This window comes from Sceloporus occidentalis, unplaced genomic scaffold, assembly GCF_023333645.1.
Source record: "Sceloporus occidentalis isolate IW3139 unplaced genomic scaffold, rSceOcc1.0.p SCAF_145, whole genome shotgun sequence".
Classification (NCBI taxonomy): Eukaryota; Metazoa; Chordata; class Lepidosauria; order Squamata; family Phrynosomatidae; genus Sceloporus; species Sceloporus occidentalis.
The window spans coordinates 2,350,207-2,367,019 of NW_028317125.1; the positions used below are offsets into that span (position 1 = coordinate 2,350,207).

General features: G+C 40.3%; 1 protein-coding gene across 1 annotated transcript in view; it reads right to left on the minus strand.

The window, feature by feature from the left end:
- LOC149280873 (cartilage oligomeric matrix protein-like) overlaps positions 1-16,813 on the minus strand; it is a 47,536-nt gene that overhangs the window by 12,288 nt on the left and 18,435 nt on the right. Inside the window, exons 3-8 of the mRNA XM_089500041.1 lie at positions 15,591-15,642; positions 12,462-12,637; positions 11,837-11,974; positions 7,359-7,433; positions 1,620-1,766; positions 1,094-1,198 (exon numbers count right to left, since the gene is read on the minus strand). Coding sequence (XP_089356167.1) covers positions 1,094-1,198; positions 1,620-1,766; positions 7,359-7,433; positions 11,837-11,974; positions 12,462-12,637; positions 15,591-15,642 — 693 coding nt within the window. The remainder of the gene's footprint in view (positions 1-1,093; positions 1,199-1,619; positions 1,767-7,358; positions 7,434-11,836; positions 11,975-12,461; positions 12,638-15,590; positions 15,643-16,813) is intronic.

Below are 16,813 nucleotides of genomic sequence, written 5' to 3' on the forward strand. Positions count from 1 at the left end.
TGTGCTCCACCTCATGAGAATGCACAAAGCCTATATTGCATACTATGGAGGCTGTACCAGTTAGTCAAAGTCTCCATAGTATAAATAGGTCAGTTACAATAGAGATTTCTGATTTCTCCAACCAGCAAATTACATAAGCAGTGCACCATTAACCTGATCATTCACGGGGTGATTGGTCCGCAGAAGAGGGACTGCTGTCCTCACAGACCTACTACCCTAGGTCTATTCAGCTGGCACAACAAAGTCTTTTTATCTAGTACACCCTGCTGAAAAAAGAAAAATCAAACACCAGTATGGTGTTATCAATAGAAACCTAGGGTGTTTTAAACCGGGTTTTTTTCAATATCTCTGCCTATAATGTGGTATTTTGGTTTGAGACCTTTTGAACCTATATTTGAGGTTGAATTAATTACTCTCCAGGGGGACATTTAAGAAGAAGTATTCCACTATCACTATATTTGTTGATATTTTGACATATTGTTACATTTTACAAATCTCTATATACTGTCACATCTTGAGTAAAGCTCCACACATGGGTAGCCCTGCCTCCATGGGCAGCTTGCCCCACCTCCACAAACCCAAAGTACAACCCTGGGTAAACTGCTGGAAGTCACACTCCAGAAATCTAGGCTCAGATGTGAAGACAGGACTTCTAAAGTTTTGAAACCTTTTATGCCCTTCACCCTATCACTTAATAAGAGATAACACGTTTCTCTTGACACCTTCAAGTTTCCTTTGGATTAAAAGTCAAATGTTATATTTTTCCCTTTTTTGTGTACTTTGTAAAACTTTTCTATGGCTTACCTCATTTTTAATTCTACTTAAACAAATCATTATTATTTATGTTTTGAGTTACAATGCCAGTACATTCTACAGATAAAATGTCAAAAGAATGAAATATACTAGAGAAATAGCTATTTTCAGATGAAGAAGCCATATACTTAAAGTTTAGTTTTATTGAGAAGAAAATGTATTCACTAAAGAGCTGTGTTTAGAGGTAACAAAAGTAAAGCTTGTTCCCTTGAGTAGGTATTTCTTTTGTGTACAAGCCATATAATTTATCATGTTGTAATCGTAGGCTTTGCCATCTTACCTTTTTACACTGTAAGTCGGAACATCTAAGCTTTTCATCAGGAAATCCATCAATGTCTGTGTCCTTTGCACAGAAGAATCCATTCCCTGCCCATCCTACCATACACTGTCAAAAGATGGAAAATAAATAAGACGAAATTGCAGCCTGCTTGGATGTCTAATTTGACAGTGTTACTTCATTCATCCATTCTAATTGTTGCAAAGTACATCATATATAAAGTATGTCTCTCAGTACCAGTTTGACTATTGCAACTCTTTCTCATTTTATACACACACACCTACACCTTGAGGACTGGGTTGAAAAGTTTTCTTCTGTATCATGTTCTACATTACTCCTTTATGGGAATTAGGTCAAATACCACTTCAGTGTCAATGCTAAAAGCAAGAAATTCACAGTGATTTGCAATAAGGATTTTGGCCTAATAAATAAATGGTGCACTTCAACCATCATATCATATTTTTGTGATTTCCCCCCTACAAATGCATGGGCATACGTTTATACCCTTTTATATGTCATGCATTCTTACCACACATGCGACGGTCCCATCCCGTTCCATGATACAGTCTGCTTTCTCATGGCACTTGCTTATCTCCCCATTAGGACACCTTCTTTCTGTTTTGCATGCTTCGTGATCTTTCCCCCCTGCTTTGCAAGGGCTGCATTTATATGACCCCTGAACAGCAATAACAAATAAACAGTCATAAGCCACTCTTTTGATGGCTCCCTATCGGAGTATTGCTGGCTGGACCCTGGGTTTTGATGAAAAGAAGAGTACAAGCTGCATCCAAGCTCAATTTAACTCAAACTCCATCTCTTGCTCGGGATTAAAGTGATCACACCGGCTGGCTCACTCATATCTATACTGAAGCCTTAGGCATTAGCCTAATTAATGTAAAAACATTCATTATTTTATAACAAATATATACAAGAGACTTTCCTACACAAAGATGGAAAGTAAAGCAATTAAAGAGAAAACATTTTAGTTTTCTGTAAGTATTTTAGCCTTGTTAGTCTACATCATCTCTCTCTTAAGTGGAAAATCATCTACAAATATATTTTTTTTCAACAAGTTTTAAACTATTCTTAATACAAAGCAAGGAAATGTAAGATTGTAGAAAATTTGGAAAAGAAATGCATGAAAATATCAGATCAAACTTCATTGATTGACCCATTGGCTTTTAAAGATCTTTGAATTTGATATATATTATATATTTCATTTTTCTGTTTTTCCCTCTTTAGTGATTTCTTATGATTAACTAGTGCAAATTATTCACTGCTGCAGCATCCATTTACTTCTACTGCCAATTGGACTTCCAGGTACATAGAATTTGAGGGCAAGTAAGAAACCATTCAGCATCTCTAGTCTCCCCATTGTTCATTATGTAAGGGTTTCAAACCCCTTGGTCTGGTCCCATAATGAGGATAGCTTTATGTCTAGCCCATGTCTGTATAAATTCCCTTACATCTACCACTTTAACATTAACTCTGACTCTATACGCTATATGTACTTAGATCCCTTAGTCTTTCCTGATAATTTCTGTCCTGCAAACCACTTACCATTTTTGTAGACCTCCCTTGAATGATCTCGAATGTGTCTATATCCTCCTGGAGATGGGGTCTCCAGAACTGTACACAATACTCTACGTGAGGCCTAACCAGAGATCTGAAAAGTGGCAGAACCATCTTCCTCTTGCTGCCACTAATGCCTTTTGCTATACAACCCAGTACCCTGCTTGATTTTTCCGTTGCTTTGTTGCATTGTGTACTTACTCTAATCTAATCTAATTACCCTATACACATACTTTTCTATCTTACAGACACATATATACAACTGACAGCCACACTTTAAAGGTCTGAATCTGCTGCACGAGTGGTAGTAAAGGTTTGTAACTAGTGGCATTTGCCAGTTTGGGTCTGTTCAGAATACCAGTGTAGGCATAGATTTTTTTGGTGTGCACCTCCACCTGTTGCTTTGTTTGTGCCCCTGGATGGAACCAGCACTACTTTCACAAAGCGGCGATAGATTCTCAGTTATGGTGCCCCATGAAGTGGACTGCTTTTCGTGGCACTAAGACATCCAACTAATCTAACAAATATATATAAAATGTGTCATTATTGGTATTTCTTGTTGTTTTTATTGTACTAATCACAACAGAGTGATTGAAGGTAAACACAAAAAGAGGTGTAAGAAATATATACTGAGATGGTTATGCCAAAACGTATTTCTGTGCCATTAACTGTTACTGCAATGTACAGAACATTTTGGGGACAACTGGCCATCATCTTGTTCATGCATTTTCTTAAATGCTGTAACTACATACAGAAATTACTTATTACAGTTATAAGTTATTGAATTACTATTTACTCATTTTACGTTTATAACACATACAACCAAAATTTGTCTGTATGCAATTTATTTGTTATATGACTTAAGTATTCTACTTTGTACATAATATCATGTTTTTTGAGGCAGCTATAGTCATATGTATCTATTCTAGCCATGTTATATAGGCTACTAGACAAATACCCTGACTCCTAATCATACTGCTTTTGGCAAACAATACAATGGCCCAGCTGGACACTCTAAATGATAAAAAAAAGTCTATGGAAAAAAATTATTTATTAGCATTGCCATAATGCAATGTCAGGAAAAATCTAAGGGTGGTAAGTCACCCAAAATAACTGACAATGGCAGTCTACAGGTTGGCTGCGAAAATAAGTTCACTGGAAAATAATTAGTTAAAAGTATGTTTTGTTTTCTTTTTTCCCCAGTGCTTACCTACATTACTGTATACAGGACTGTATTTTACGCTTAAGAAGAAACATACAGTATGAAAAATGCTGTAAAGTAAGAATGCTTAAAAAAAGACATGTTAATTATTTATTTTTAGCATTTAACAAAATGCAAACTGAGTGAACAGAAGAAAAATCTAAATAAATATTTAGTGTGACCACCATTTTCCTTCAAAACAGCTTTAATTCTTGTAGGAACACTTGCACATAGTTTTTTTTAATGAACTCAGCAGGTAGGTTTTTCCAAACATTCTTCTGTGGATTTGGGAAGCCTCAATTTTTTTTCTCTCTTCATGTAAACCCCCAGAGAGACTCAATAATGTTTGAATCAGGGCTCTGTGGGGGCCATACCATCGCTTCCAGGAATCTTTGTTCTTCGTTATGCTGAAGGTAGTTCTTAATGACTTTGGGTGTATGTTTCGGTCATTGTCATGCTGAAGAGTAAAGTTGGAGCCATTCAGATGCCTCATTGGTCAGATACAAATTCTGACATCTGGAAGCCCCTGTCTGCCTTGAAATTCCTGCCTGGGAAAGACCTTGCTGATACATTACAGATACCTTGCATCGCTGTGCTCAGTCTTGACATGGTGTATGACTTTTGCAGGGCTGCAACAACTAATTGATAAAACCAATAATAATTGATAAGGAAAATCATTATCGACGGTTTTCATTATCGATTAGTTGAATCAATTTGTTCAAATATAAGATGAGGTTTTTTCAGAGCAAATGATCTGAAAAATATCCCTTGTCTTATAGTCTGACCTCTATTTGAGACCAAGATCCAGATCTCCCGCAGCGCTGCAGGGGACCTGAATCCTCCTCTCTGGCAGCTGGTGGGCGGCTGCATGATGCAGAGGTCCACCAGCTGCCTCCACTAGACACAGAGGAGTCTGGAACACAGGGGCAAGTCTGAGGATGCATTGGTAAGTCTGGGGGGACAGAGTGGCATACCTGGGGGGGCAGATTGGCATATCTTGGGGGGGCAGGGGGGCATATCTGGGGGTAGAAGGCATATCAGGAGGTATAAGGCAAATCAGGGGGGCAGAGTGGCATATAGGGGGCATAAGGCATATCTGAGGGGCAGAGTGGCATATCTGGGGGTATAAGGCATATCTTGGGGGTATAAGCATACCTGAGAACTTTCCGAGTTTGACCCGGAGATTGCCGGGTGAGCGCTGCTTCTCCGGTTCTCCGGGTCAAGACCCGAATCCTCCGCGCCGCGGTAGCGGGGTCTTGACTTACATGGGGGTGTTTCCCCCGACGTCAGCGGGACCGCCCACTGAGGTCAGCGGGAACTCCCCTGACGTCAGTGGGACCGCTCACCGACGTCCGCAGGATCGCCCACCATCAGTGTGCAGTCCTGGCCGCGTCCCGCAAGGGAAGGCTCCGGGTAGCCAGAGCCGAGAAGTTTCCAGGTATGGGTATAAGGTATATCTGGGGGGATAGGGGATAGTTAGAGAGTTTGGCTGTCTTCTCTTTCGGTTTAATTCCTCTTACAGTTTCAGTTAACAATTGTATTTCGACCTACATATTAAATTGATTGCTAAATTGATCATTAGCAACTGTTTGGTATAATTGTTTAATCATACACCTAACTATATGGCTACAAAAGCCCTGACTTTGTGAAAGTGTTACTAGAAGAATTGATGCTATTTTGAAAGCAAAGGGCGGTCATAAATACTGAAATGGGTTTGGAGCTTACTTGCTTGTGGAAAAAATATGTTTTGTTTCTCTGTTTTTTTTAGTGTGTGCAATTATTTAAGGGTGGCGTTTGTAATCAATTAGCTGTGTAGTCTGTATAAAGCAAGTAGCAAAACTCACAGAATATGCTCACAGTAAGGGTTTGCTTCTCTCCAAGCTTTTTTGTAAGAGGCCAATTTGTTAGTGCAAAACAAGAGTTAGGCAAACAAAAGTAAGTTCATAAATTCCTTGTTTAAAAAGGACTCGCATTAGACTTGTGCATTTGGATTCTTACAAATATCACATTTACTGAATTTTGTTAAATTGGTCAATTTGTATGAAGCCCTGAAAATGAGGCCAGACCCCCCCCCAAAGAAAAACAAACAAAGCAAGACGTTTCAAATTGTTGTCTGAAATTCATCAGCTTAAAGCCTGGTTAAAGCCTGGATGCAAGGAGGAGGGCTTTGGGGTTTTTTTGAGCACTGGTGTGAAAGAAGAGGCTGTGTGAGATGTGATGGAATGAGTATGTTTTAGTGTAAGGCTAGGTTTCCACTTGGGTTTTTGTCCTGCGTTTTTTTTCTTGATGAAAAACGCCAAGAAAACTGCCACTGCATTTTCCTGCGTTTTGGCGTTTTTTTCTGGAGTTTTTTCTGGCGTTTTAGCCTTTCTGTGGAAATTGCTTTTTTTGACCTTAGGCAGTTTTTCCAGCCTTTACAAGTTAGAAGTTTCACCCAGCTAAAAAAGGGATTAGGATAAATGGCAAGTATCTGCCCCCTGATGTCATTTACTTGGTAGAGTTCTACTTAAACGCCCTGGCGGACCCTTTTGTCACTTTTCTGTGGTTTGTAAGGCATGCTTTATTCCGAATGTCTGCTCCTCTAGGAAGATTGGCCCCAAATGATGGTGCAAATTGTTTGCTGTTGCTTTTGGCACGCAGGATCCAGTTGATGCATCGCGTATGTTTGTTTGTAATGGCATGTTTGTTCCAAATGGTGTAGAATTCATTATGAACTTTGTTTTGTGTGAAACTGTTTGTTTCCAGCCTATTTCTCGTAGGACACACAGATACTGGGTAAATCCTCTGCATTGTAACTATGGAAAAAACGCCATAAAAACGCCAAGGCAATAAACCCACATGGCTTTTTCATGGCGTTTTTTCTCTCCCATAGACTTCTATTGGGAGAAAAACGCCAAGATTTCCTTGCAAAAAACGCCAGAGTGTCAACATGCTGCGATTTTGAAAAACTGCCACAGAGCCCCAAAAAGCAGAAAAACGCCAAAGAGGACTGAAAAAACGCCAAACAGAAAAACGCCAAGTGGATATGGCATTGTGCGATTTCCTATTGAAGAACAGCTAACATCTGGCTGCAGCGTTTTTTCACACAAAAAACGCCAGGTGGCGCTATTGGCGTTTTTATGGCCGTTTTTAGCAAAAAAAAAACAAGTGGAAACCTAGCCTAAGAGTGTTAAGAGTTAGTATTTGTATGTTAATGGGAGTGTGTATATATATGTGTGTGTATGTAAGTATGTATGTTACTGGGAGGCAGTCAGCTATACCAGTTCCCAGGATAGAGGGTGCCAGCACTCCACTGGAGCCACTCATTTGAAATACTGTTCCTAAAACTATCTTGAAATTTCATAGTGATCCAGCTAAATGTATTTTGTCCCTGGAATTGTCAAACCTAAAAACTTTGTGCGTAGATAAATGAAATAGCTACATTGCTCCCCAATGAGACAGAGCTTTCACAGTCAAAACAGTTTTATAAATATGAAATTAAAGTGCTATATTTACCTTGGTGTTGATACAAACAGTGTTAGCAGGACATGGGCTGTTTCTGCTTTCACATTCATTTATGTCATCACACACCTGAAATATATTGAAAACCATACATTAGGTATGATGGTCTCTGAGAAACATTTTAAAAACGCTTCAATTGTTTTATTTGTGTTTGAGGACGTACAATTTAATAAACTTCCTTATTTATTTACATGGGAGTGACACAGTACTATTACTACACATCTAAAAACACTTAAACATCATCATAATAAGTTGTGCTGTATTCTTGTCTTGGATTCTTGACTATTGCCGAAGAAGCCTTTGGGGTAGTTGCAATTGGAAATCTCTGAAGTTGAGGCTCCACGGAAGTGGGTTTCTTGTAGGAAAGTCACTGAGGCTTTGTAGAATTTAAGGTCTCTTAAAAGGTAGCTCCGTTTCTCTGGAACATTCAGGCCCCTGACATTCATGGATTGTCAGGCCCCATCCAGGCTGCTGAGCTGCGTCTCTTTTGTTTCCCTGTCTTACTGTGGTCCATTTCTGGATTTACGTATGTTCTGTCCTGAACCTCTGATTCCTCTGATTATGTTTGTCTCAGTCTGCAGTCTAAAGGTATGTCCTACTCTGTTCTGTGTATAGATTCAATGTTCAGTTTCAGCTTTAGTTATTCAGTAGGCAGGGTTTAGCGTTAGGACCCACCGAATATTGGAGTACTTTGGCGTAGTGGTGGGCTAAGCATACTATGGCCATATGATGTGACAGAATCTCCAATTGCTATTGCATAGTCCTAGGCTAGTTCCTGTATTCTTGTTTGTCTGTCTCTTATGTGCCTTTGCCCTCTATTCCCTGAATCATCTGAGGATCTTGGTTCCTCTCTCCTCTCCCCATGTCCCAGTTAAGAGTTCCTATCCTTGCTTAAAGGAGAAGCATCTGAGGATCTCGGCTCCTTACTCCATCCCCTGTGTTCTTTGCCTTGTTCCCTGTCCTTTGGGGTGTCCTGTACCATGTATGTATTGTATGGTTATGTTTCTTGCTCGCTCTATTCCCCTTGCTCGCTCTTTTCCCCTTGCTGCTATGTTTCAGCTGCTAGTCTGCTTAGCTTCCATACTCCCAGCCTGCAGCATCCTGTACATGATTCTAGTGCTATGTCTCATGCCTGCTCCAGGGTGCCTGCACGATATCCCTTTGTTTTGTTCTGGAAAACATCCGCTGCTATGCCAGGGCGCTGGTATGTGACTGCACAACCCTAGGTGCTCAATCACCCGGTTGAGTGCAGTCGCCCTGCACCAGGCCCTGTCCCGCTCTGCTACTGCATCCTGGACTCCTGAACTCCATCTTTGGGTGCTCTGGGTCATTACAGTTGTCTGTATGGACCCAGTTCCTGACACAAGCCTGGAACTGGAGACCCACTGGCAGGGCACATGGCAGGAAGCCCACTGTCAGGGCACATGGCAGGAAGCCCACTGGCAGGGGAACTGTAGCGAGGACAGGGGAACTATAGCGAGGGCAGGGGAACTGTCGCAAGGACAGGGCACACAGCTTGTAAGCCCTCTGGCAGGGCACACGGCCTGGAAGCCCTCTGGCTGGGCACATGGCTTGGAAGCCCTTCTGGCTGGGCACACGGCTTGGATGCCCTCTGGCAGGGCACACGGCTTGGAAGCCCTCAGGCAGGGCACACGGCTTGGTAGCCCTCAGGCAGGGCACACGGCTTGGAAGCCCTCAGGCAGGGCACACGGCTTGGAAGCCCTCAGGTAGGGCACATGGCTTGGAAGCCCTCAGGCAGGGCACACGACTTGGAAGGTAGGTAAGTCTGGGACACAAATCAGGATCAAGAACGTAGCCAAGGTCATACACAGGAAATCAGAACAAGTAAACAGATCTTTAGCTGCAAGCAGACTAACAGGGACCCAAGCCAAACAAAGGCAAAGGCCCAGACTGAAGGGCAGAGCAGGTATAAAAGGGCAGGGCTAAACTCAGGTAACGAGGCTCAGCTGTCCCAATTAATTGGATAAGGGTGCTCCTGAGAGGGAAGGGTGGCCACTAGTGGCTGCAGGTAGACAAGATTTCAAATAATTATTGCATAGTCCAGGCTGGCAGGGTGGACCCTGACACATACATGTGTAGATGTTGTTTTAGAACCTGGACATAAATTGCAGTAAAACTCTGGGGAACCCCATGTAACCAGACTACTTCTCTTATTTCTACGAGTTCCTTGGTTCTAGGTAACTTAGAAAGAGGTACAAAGTGACCTTGTTTGGAAAACAAATCGACAATGACTAGTATTATGGTCTTCCCAAGCGACAAAAGAAGGTCTGTGACAAAGTCCATGGCCAAATGCGACCAAGTATGGTCAGGTGGTCTTTGTTGCAGTATCTTGCTCCTTCCACAGATGTCACAGGCTTATACAAAAGCATAAACATCGGAGGACATGTTGTGCCACCAGAAGCGTGGATGAAAGAAAAAAAGAAAATTTCAGATACCCCAGTGGCCAGTAATGGGGGATCCATGAGCCCAGCACAGTAGTTCACAACAACACTGTGGGGAAAAGTAGAGACGAACAGGAGGTGGTGCGAGTCATCAAAGTTTGAAGTGTTGAGAACAGAATATAAGACATAGGAGGATCATGGATACTGCACGCACACGGAGGGGCGTCTGTGTAGACGTGGCGCGCTCACGGCGGTCGCATTCGTCAATGCGAACCGCCGTGAGTCGGCCACGACGGCAAAATTCTGTTTTGAGAGTGCCGGCAGCACTTGCAGAGTCATAAGCGAGGTGCTGCGGCACGCTCCCAGCGCTCTACCACTACAGATGGATGCTAGACCCGCGATACTCGCGGGTTTAGCACTCGTTTACATTTGTTTTGTTTATTGCACAGGCGCCATTCTTTGGCGCCGGTCGCAATGACGTCACTGCCTCTCCCAATGGTCCCCAGTCCGTTTTCCCGCCCTTGTTCCTATTTAAACCCACTCCTTGGTTCTCTCAGTGCCCGTTCAATGAGTCACTGTATGTACTCCGGGTGTTTATACTATCTGCCTTGTATCTCATTCGCCATAATTGTGTACCAGACCTCGGATTGCTTCTTGACTTCGCTTTCGTGCTGCCTGCCCTGACCTTGGATTGTTTTTGGTTACCGCTCCCGTGCTGCCTGCCCCGACCTCGGATTGTCTCTGGATTTTGCTTCCGTGCTGCCTGACCCGACCTCGATATCTCCTGACCACGGTTTCTGCCTCTGGCCCTGTATCGTTCTTCCGCCTTGGACTTTCTGCCTGTACGCCCCGTGACGTACATACGTCTCTGCATTGTGGGTCCATTACCTGAGTTGTCTAGGTCCCGACGTAACAGAATGAGCCAATCAATCGTAGGAAAATGTTATCATTAAACATCATTAAAGAGAGTCATTTTTACACATGACCGCAGGAGGTCTTGTTAGATCTGCTGGAATTCTTCCATGAGACAGAGGAGGCACTGTCTGGAGATGAGTATAGCACGCATGCGTTTTGGCCAAACACATCTCCAGCAGGTCTATGATTGGCAAATGCATATTGGGGACATGGCTGGCCTATGAATCATTAGACAGTCCTAGTACTTTAAGACCACTGGTCTTAAAGTACCTCTGGATGGATACACATGGCCACACATTTAGTTGCTAAACTCAAGTAGAATGCAGCCACTGTCTGGCCATGTGGGACTTACAATGACTGGAGCTTCCCTTTTAAAATACTTACAATGACTGGAGCTTCCCTTTTAAAATATGTTATGTAGTTCATACGTGTATTAAGTTATGAATTATCAGTAGTCTGACAGCAAAAATGGCCTGATTGGCAAAATAACTGCTACAAGATATGATATGTATTGTTTTTGAAATATGCATCATTTTTATGTTTAAACCCTTGTTACTCATTTATAATTAATGTTTTATCCTCATTATACTTGTTCTATTTACAGTTACATCTTTGAATGACAGATTGCTTTAACACATGTGCTAATCAGCCGATACATGTATTAAAACTAACTATGCAAAATACTGTGCTGCTCTTTAGAGCATATAGCTACAAGGTAAGATAGCCTTTACAATTAGGAAGCAAGATACCGAATTCTGCATACTGACATCTACTGGATAAATCTATTGCTTATTAGTGTTTTCTTTAGATTCATGTTAATTTTGTCAGACCATAAATTAAACAATATGTATACAACAATTTTGTGGCATGGCAGTAAAACATACATGTGTTTTTTTTTGTTAACGTAATAGTGTGATTTGATTTTTTTGGCCAACTGATGGAATGAAAACCACAATTTATAATTAAATTATTGGATGTGATACAGGACCAAATGTTAGGGGTTTTTTGTATTTCTGTTTATCTCTACACCTTCATCATGGTAACATCAACATATTAATGGTCTTTATCATATGTCTTGGTACAAATTAAGATGTTGCCCATATTCCCACAGGTCCTTTCTAACCCTACATTTCACCTGACCATGTGAGTTATTACCTGCTTATTAGCTCTGGCAAAATTCAGCCCAATGCCTTCAACCCTCTTTCCAATATAACCAATAGGGCAAGGGTCACAATGGAAGCCAGGAGAGGTGTTGATGCACCGAACCCGAGGAAAACAGGGATTTACCGTGCACTGTGAAGAGATGTTAGTTTTATTAAGCTTCATAATCTTAATAGCATTTCTGGTCTTATTAATTGAAACAATTGTTCAAAACACATACATACAAAATATGAATACGGGTAACAATTAAGTACATAATTCAATTAGAGCTCTTTCCCACTATAAAAAACAAGACTCTTATTGATCATTCACCTCTTTATTATTTGGCTCCTTTATTCCCAATTAAAGGGATTGTGAAAATCCTTTAGCTCAGGCAGGTTGATGATCTCATTGAATCACAACTCCCCTTCTGCTGAGAACGATGGACAATGTAGTCCAACAACTACAGGGCCAGTAATTGGTTCTTTTCAATTTTTATTACCCCCTTTAACATTGAAAATATGTTAGACTTTCTTTTAATATTAATTTTTCCCTTTTTTGTTCTTCACATCCATAATATTTACAATATTTACAAAATGCTGGCTAGTGGAGAAAATACAGTATACAGTGTATAACTTACTTCATTGATGTCAGTGCAATGTGATCCATTTCCTGTATAGCCAGGTGGACAAGGGCCACAGCGGAAAGCAGTGGCTGTCTCTGTGCAAGTGACCCCACTGAAACAGGGATTTGGGATACACCGGTTTTGATAAGCTGTAACTGTGATTCCTTGGCCGGTGGCACTGGGGTGTATGCCTTAAAGTGAAGACATGGAAAACAAAATGTGTATATGGGACACACAAACAGCAAAAATGTAATAAATATATACATGTGTATATATATATATATATATATATATATACATATATATAACAGTCTTGTGAAAAAGAAAGTAAAAGCACTTTGAATGTTTGAATTCTATGGTTTTACTTATCAGGACATAATAACAACTATCTGTTGCTTAGCAGGTCTAAAATGTATGTAAATACAACCTCAGATGAACAACAACAACACATGACAGAAGCCATATGTGAAAAATTAAGTACACCTTATGATTCAAAAGCTTGTAGAATCACCTTTAGGAGCAATTACTTGAAGTAATCGTTTTCTGTATGACTTTATCAGTCTCCAATATTGTTGTGGAAGACTTTTGGCCTACTCTTCTTTGAGGTTTGCAGGCATTTGTTTATGCAACGCTCTCTTAAGGTCCTGCTACAGCATTTCAATCAGGTTGAGGTTTTGACTTTGATTGGGCCATTAAAGCTTGATTCTTTTTTCCCAGCCATTCTGTTGTACACTTGTTGGTGTGCATGGGATCATTGTCCTGTTGTATGACCTAATTTTGGTCAAGATTCAGCTGTCGGACAGATGGCCTCAAATTTGACTCTAGAATACTTTGTTATACAGAGGAGTTCAGACGACTAAATGACTGCAAGGTTCCCAGGTCCTATCACTGCAAAACAAGCCCAAATCATCACCCATCCAACACCGTGCTTGACAGTTAGTATGAGGTGTTTGTACTGATACGCTGTGTTTAGTTTTCAACAAATGTGGCGTTGTGCATTATGGCCAAACATCTCCACTTTAATTGTAACTTTGCAAACCTAAGCTGTGCTGCCATGTTCTTTTTAGTGAGAAAAGGCTTTCTCCTTGTAACCATTCCAAACAAACCATATTTGTTCAGTCCTTTTCCAATTGTACTCTCATGAACTTTGACTTTTAAAACGCTAACTGAGGCCTGTAGAGCCTGAGTTGTTTGTTTTTCAATTTCTCTGAGCATTGCATGGTTTGACCTTTGGGTGAATTTGCTGGGATTTCCACTCCTGGGAAGATTGGCAACTGTCTTGAATGTTTTCCACTTTTAAATATTCTCATTGTAAAATGATGGACTTTAAATTGTTTGAAAATGGCCTTATGACCCTTGGTGGGCAGAAACAATTGTCAATTATGTCATGTCAACAAATGTTCAGCTAAAGGTTCTATTTACCTAATTTTTATGAATAGGTTTTCCTGATATGTAAAACCATAGAATTCAAAGAGGGTGTACTTTTTTTCATACATTTCACTTTTCTTTTTCACATTACACTTATCAGGGGTGAGCCAGGGGTTAGTGGTGCGTGTACAGTATTTCTTTGCAGTTCCCCTGTGAAGTAAAACATGCGCACATTTAACACCCACTCAATCTAACACTCTGACACCAAATGCTAACAGCATACACTCCCACAGGCTTACATGCATTCTAACAACATACATTAACAGATATACACTACTGCCATACAGTAACACACACTCATGCTAACACACATGCTTGCACACATGGTAACATCATAAAACAAAATACACTAGCACACACTCATCTACCACTACTTACACATACACACCCTCCCTTTTACTTTTGTCCTCTCTCTCTTTGACCATGGATGCCTGTCTTCACTGCAGCCAGCACTCACCATGTGAGCAGCTGTCACCCTACTACTGCAGGGTCACATAACGTAACAAGGCACCTGGCTTCCATACAACCAAGGTACCCACCTTAGTGCACCATTGACTCTCCCTAATCTAAGTGATTTTTTTACATTGTTAAAGAAAGCATGTTAAAGTACTCACAAAGTACTTTAATACACATTCTTCTCTGGTGAGGCTGTGAGTGGGTAGTGCATTAGGATATAAACATAACATTCCTTGTATTCATTTAATAAGGTATCATTTTTGCAAGACCTTGTGAAAGTACTTGTTCTTGTTAACATTGAACTTTTTCCTGTAAATCATTTCATTATTTCCCTTGAGTCAATTTTTGTACCAAGACTTGTTCTTTTTATTTACTTTTTTTCTTTAAGCCATTCATCGTATGTCTCTTTTCGCACTGTTTGTATGGGTGTAAAAAGAATGGAACTTGTTTTCTGTCTTTTTATTTGGCAGGTACATTTTGGCTGATTGGTATATACTACTTTGTCTTGGCATCTCTTGCAGTGGAAGAGAAGCTATGGCTGTGCAGCGGAGGAAAAGGATAAATATAACTTGTCATTATGGATTGGTTGCATGCCCAAAGGAGACCTAAATTCCAGACATGCATCAGCTCTGGGCACACCATTACATTTCCTGTTCAGTTTCCTTTTTGCTTTCACTTCCTACTGCACTTTTGCACATTTTCTAGATACATTATATTATTATGAAAAACATACATACACAATGGCCAGATAAACTGAATGGGGCCCAGACTAGAAAAATATAATTTGGAAGCTTATGTCAACATAATGTGATGTCACACATGTCAGTCTATCTGTTTCATGATATTGAGACAACACAGAAGTACCAAGACATTACATGCTATATGAAAAGAGATTACTTTATATCATTCTGGCTCGGAATTATAAATATATATAGTCTTTCATTGATCATATGTCATTATAGAAGAATTATTGAATTATGTCAATTTAAAAATCACTTATTTGAAAACTCAATAAAAAATGACTTCAGAATAAAAAAATATGCCAAATAAATTCTGGTGAAAACTGTTCATCACTGCTACAATACCACTGAAACATCGGTTATAGATAAGGTATCTACCCTAACCAACTATGTTCCCATATAGATTGAGAGGTCATGTGTGGTTCATGGAATTTATGGGGGGAATGCATATTCCTCACAGAATTTCAGGGATTAAAGTTAAACAGTAACACTGATACACTCAGTGAATGACACCACTTACCACAAGCATCACATTCCATGACGGTATTTTTCAAAAATGTTATTTCTTTAACCTGAAAATTCAAAGAAAACATTAAATGTGAGTGCAGAGCTACAGCCTCGCCAATATTTAACCAGCAGTATGGTTATAAATGTATCTCTTGACCACCTTCAACAATGGTGGTGTATGTGAACACAAAATATAAAATAAAATCCGGGAATTTTCAAGGTTTCTACGTAGGAATCAATGTTTCTATACAGAATCAATCTCAGGGTGAAAAGGCAGATTCTCTTGGTCACATATGTAAAGATAACTTCTTGCGATTTTGCATACATTTAATGATACCGTAGCACCCAGTTGCTGCTTTTCTCACTTGTATATCAGTGTGGAAATACCAGTATAAATACAGGTGACTTCATTATTGGTTGGAAGGTAAAGACTGAATTGTTTTCATATGAACCATTATTAGAACTATTTGGTTACTACCATTAGCAAAAAAATATTGTCTTTGTGATGGACTGTTAACCTTTAATTGCTAGTGGTCAGGGTACATTTTACTTTGTGGGAGACCAAGGCATGTTTTGTAGTTCTCCTATAGGTAGATTCAGCTGACAACCATATAAACTGCTCACACATACGGAAACTTTTCAGGACAAGTTAAAGTATTTAAATATACCTAGTTTAAGGGAAACCATGCATCTGATCACATTATAAAAAATGTAACTTTCCTATATTTCTTCCTTATATATTACAAACCAAATAATTAAGTAATGGAAGCAAAATATTTTCCATTAAAGCTTTCACCATCCCTGGTAAATTTAGTCAACTGATAAATACATCTAGGCATACGTGTGTATATGTATCTGTTGGATACTCTCAGGGTTCACCCTTCCCATGCTCAACTACTTGCATCTCTGCTCAGTACAGGAACACCTCAGCTAATGACTAATTAACAGCCTTTCCTTCTCTGTCTCCACGGATACCTGTTAATCATTGCACCTTCCTTGCTGTGCTCTTGCTATTTAGCTGCTAAGGCTCAGTATCTCTCTGCCCTTGCTTGGTCTCTGAGTACTTTGTGGCCTCTCTATTAGACTTTGGTTTCTCTGTGTATGATCCTGGCCTGGCTTCCTGGCCTGGCTTCCTTTCTCCAGTTCCTGATTATGTTCCTGGCTACATTGACATCTTTTATCCTGATCCTGGCTCGTCTGACTACCCGTTTTGGCTTGCATTCTATTAGACCACGC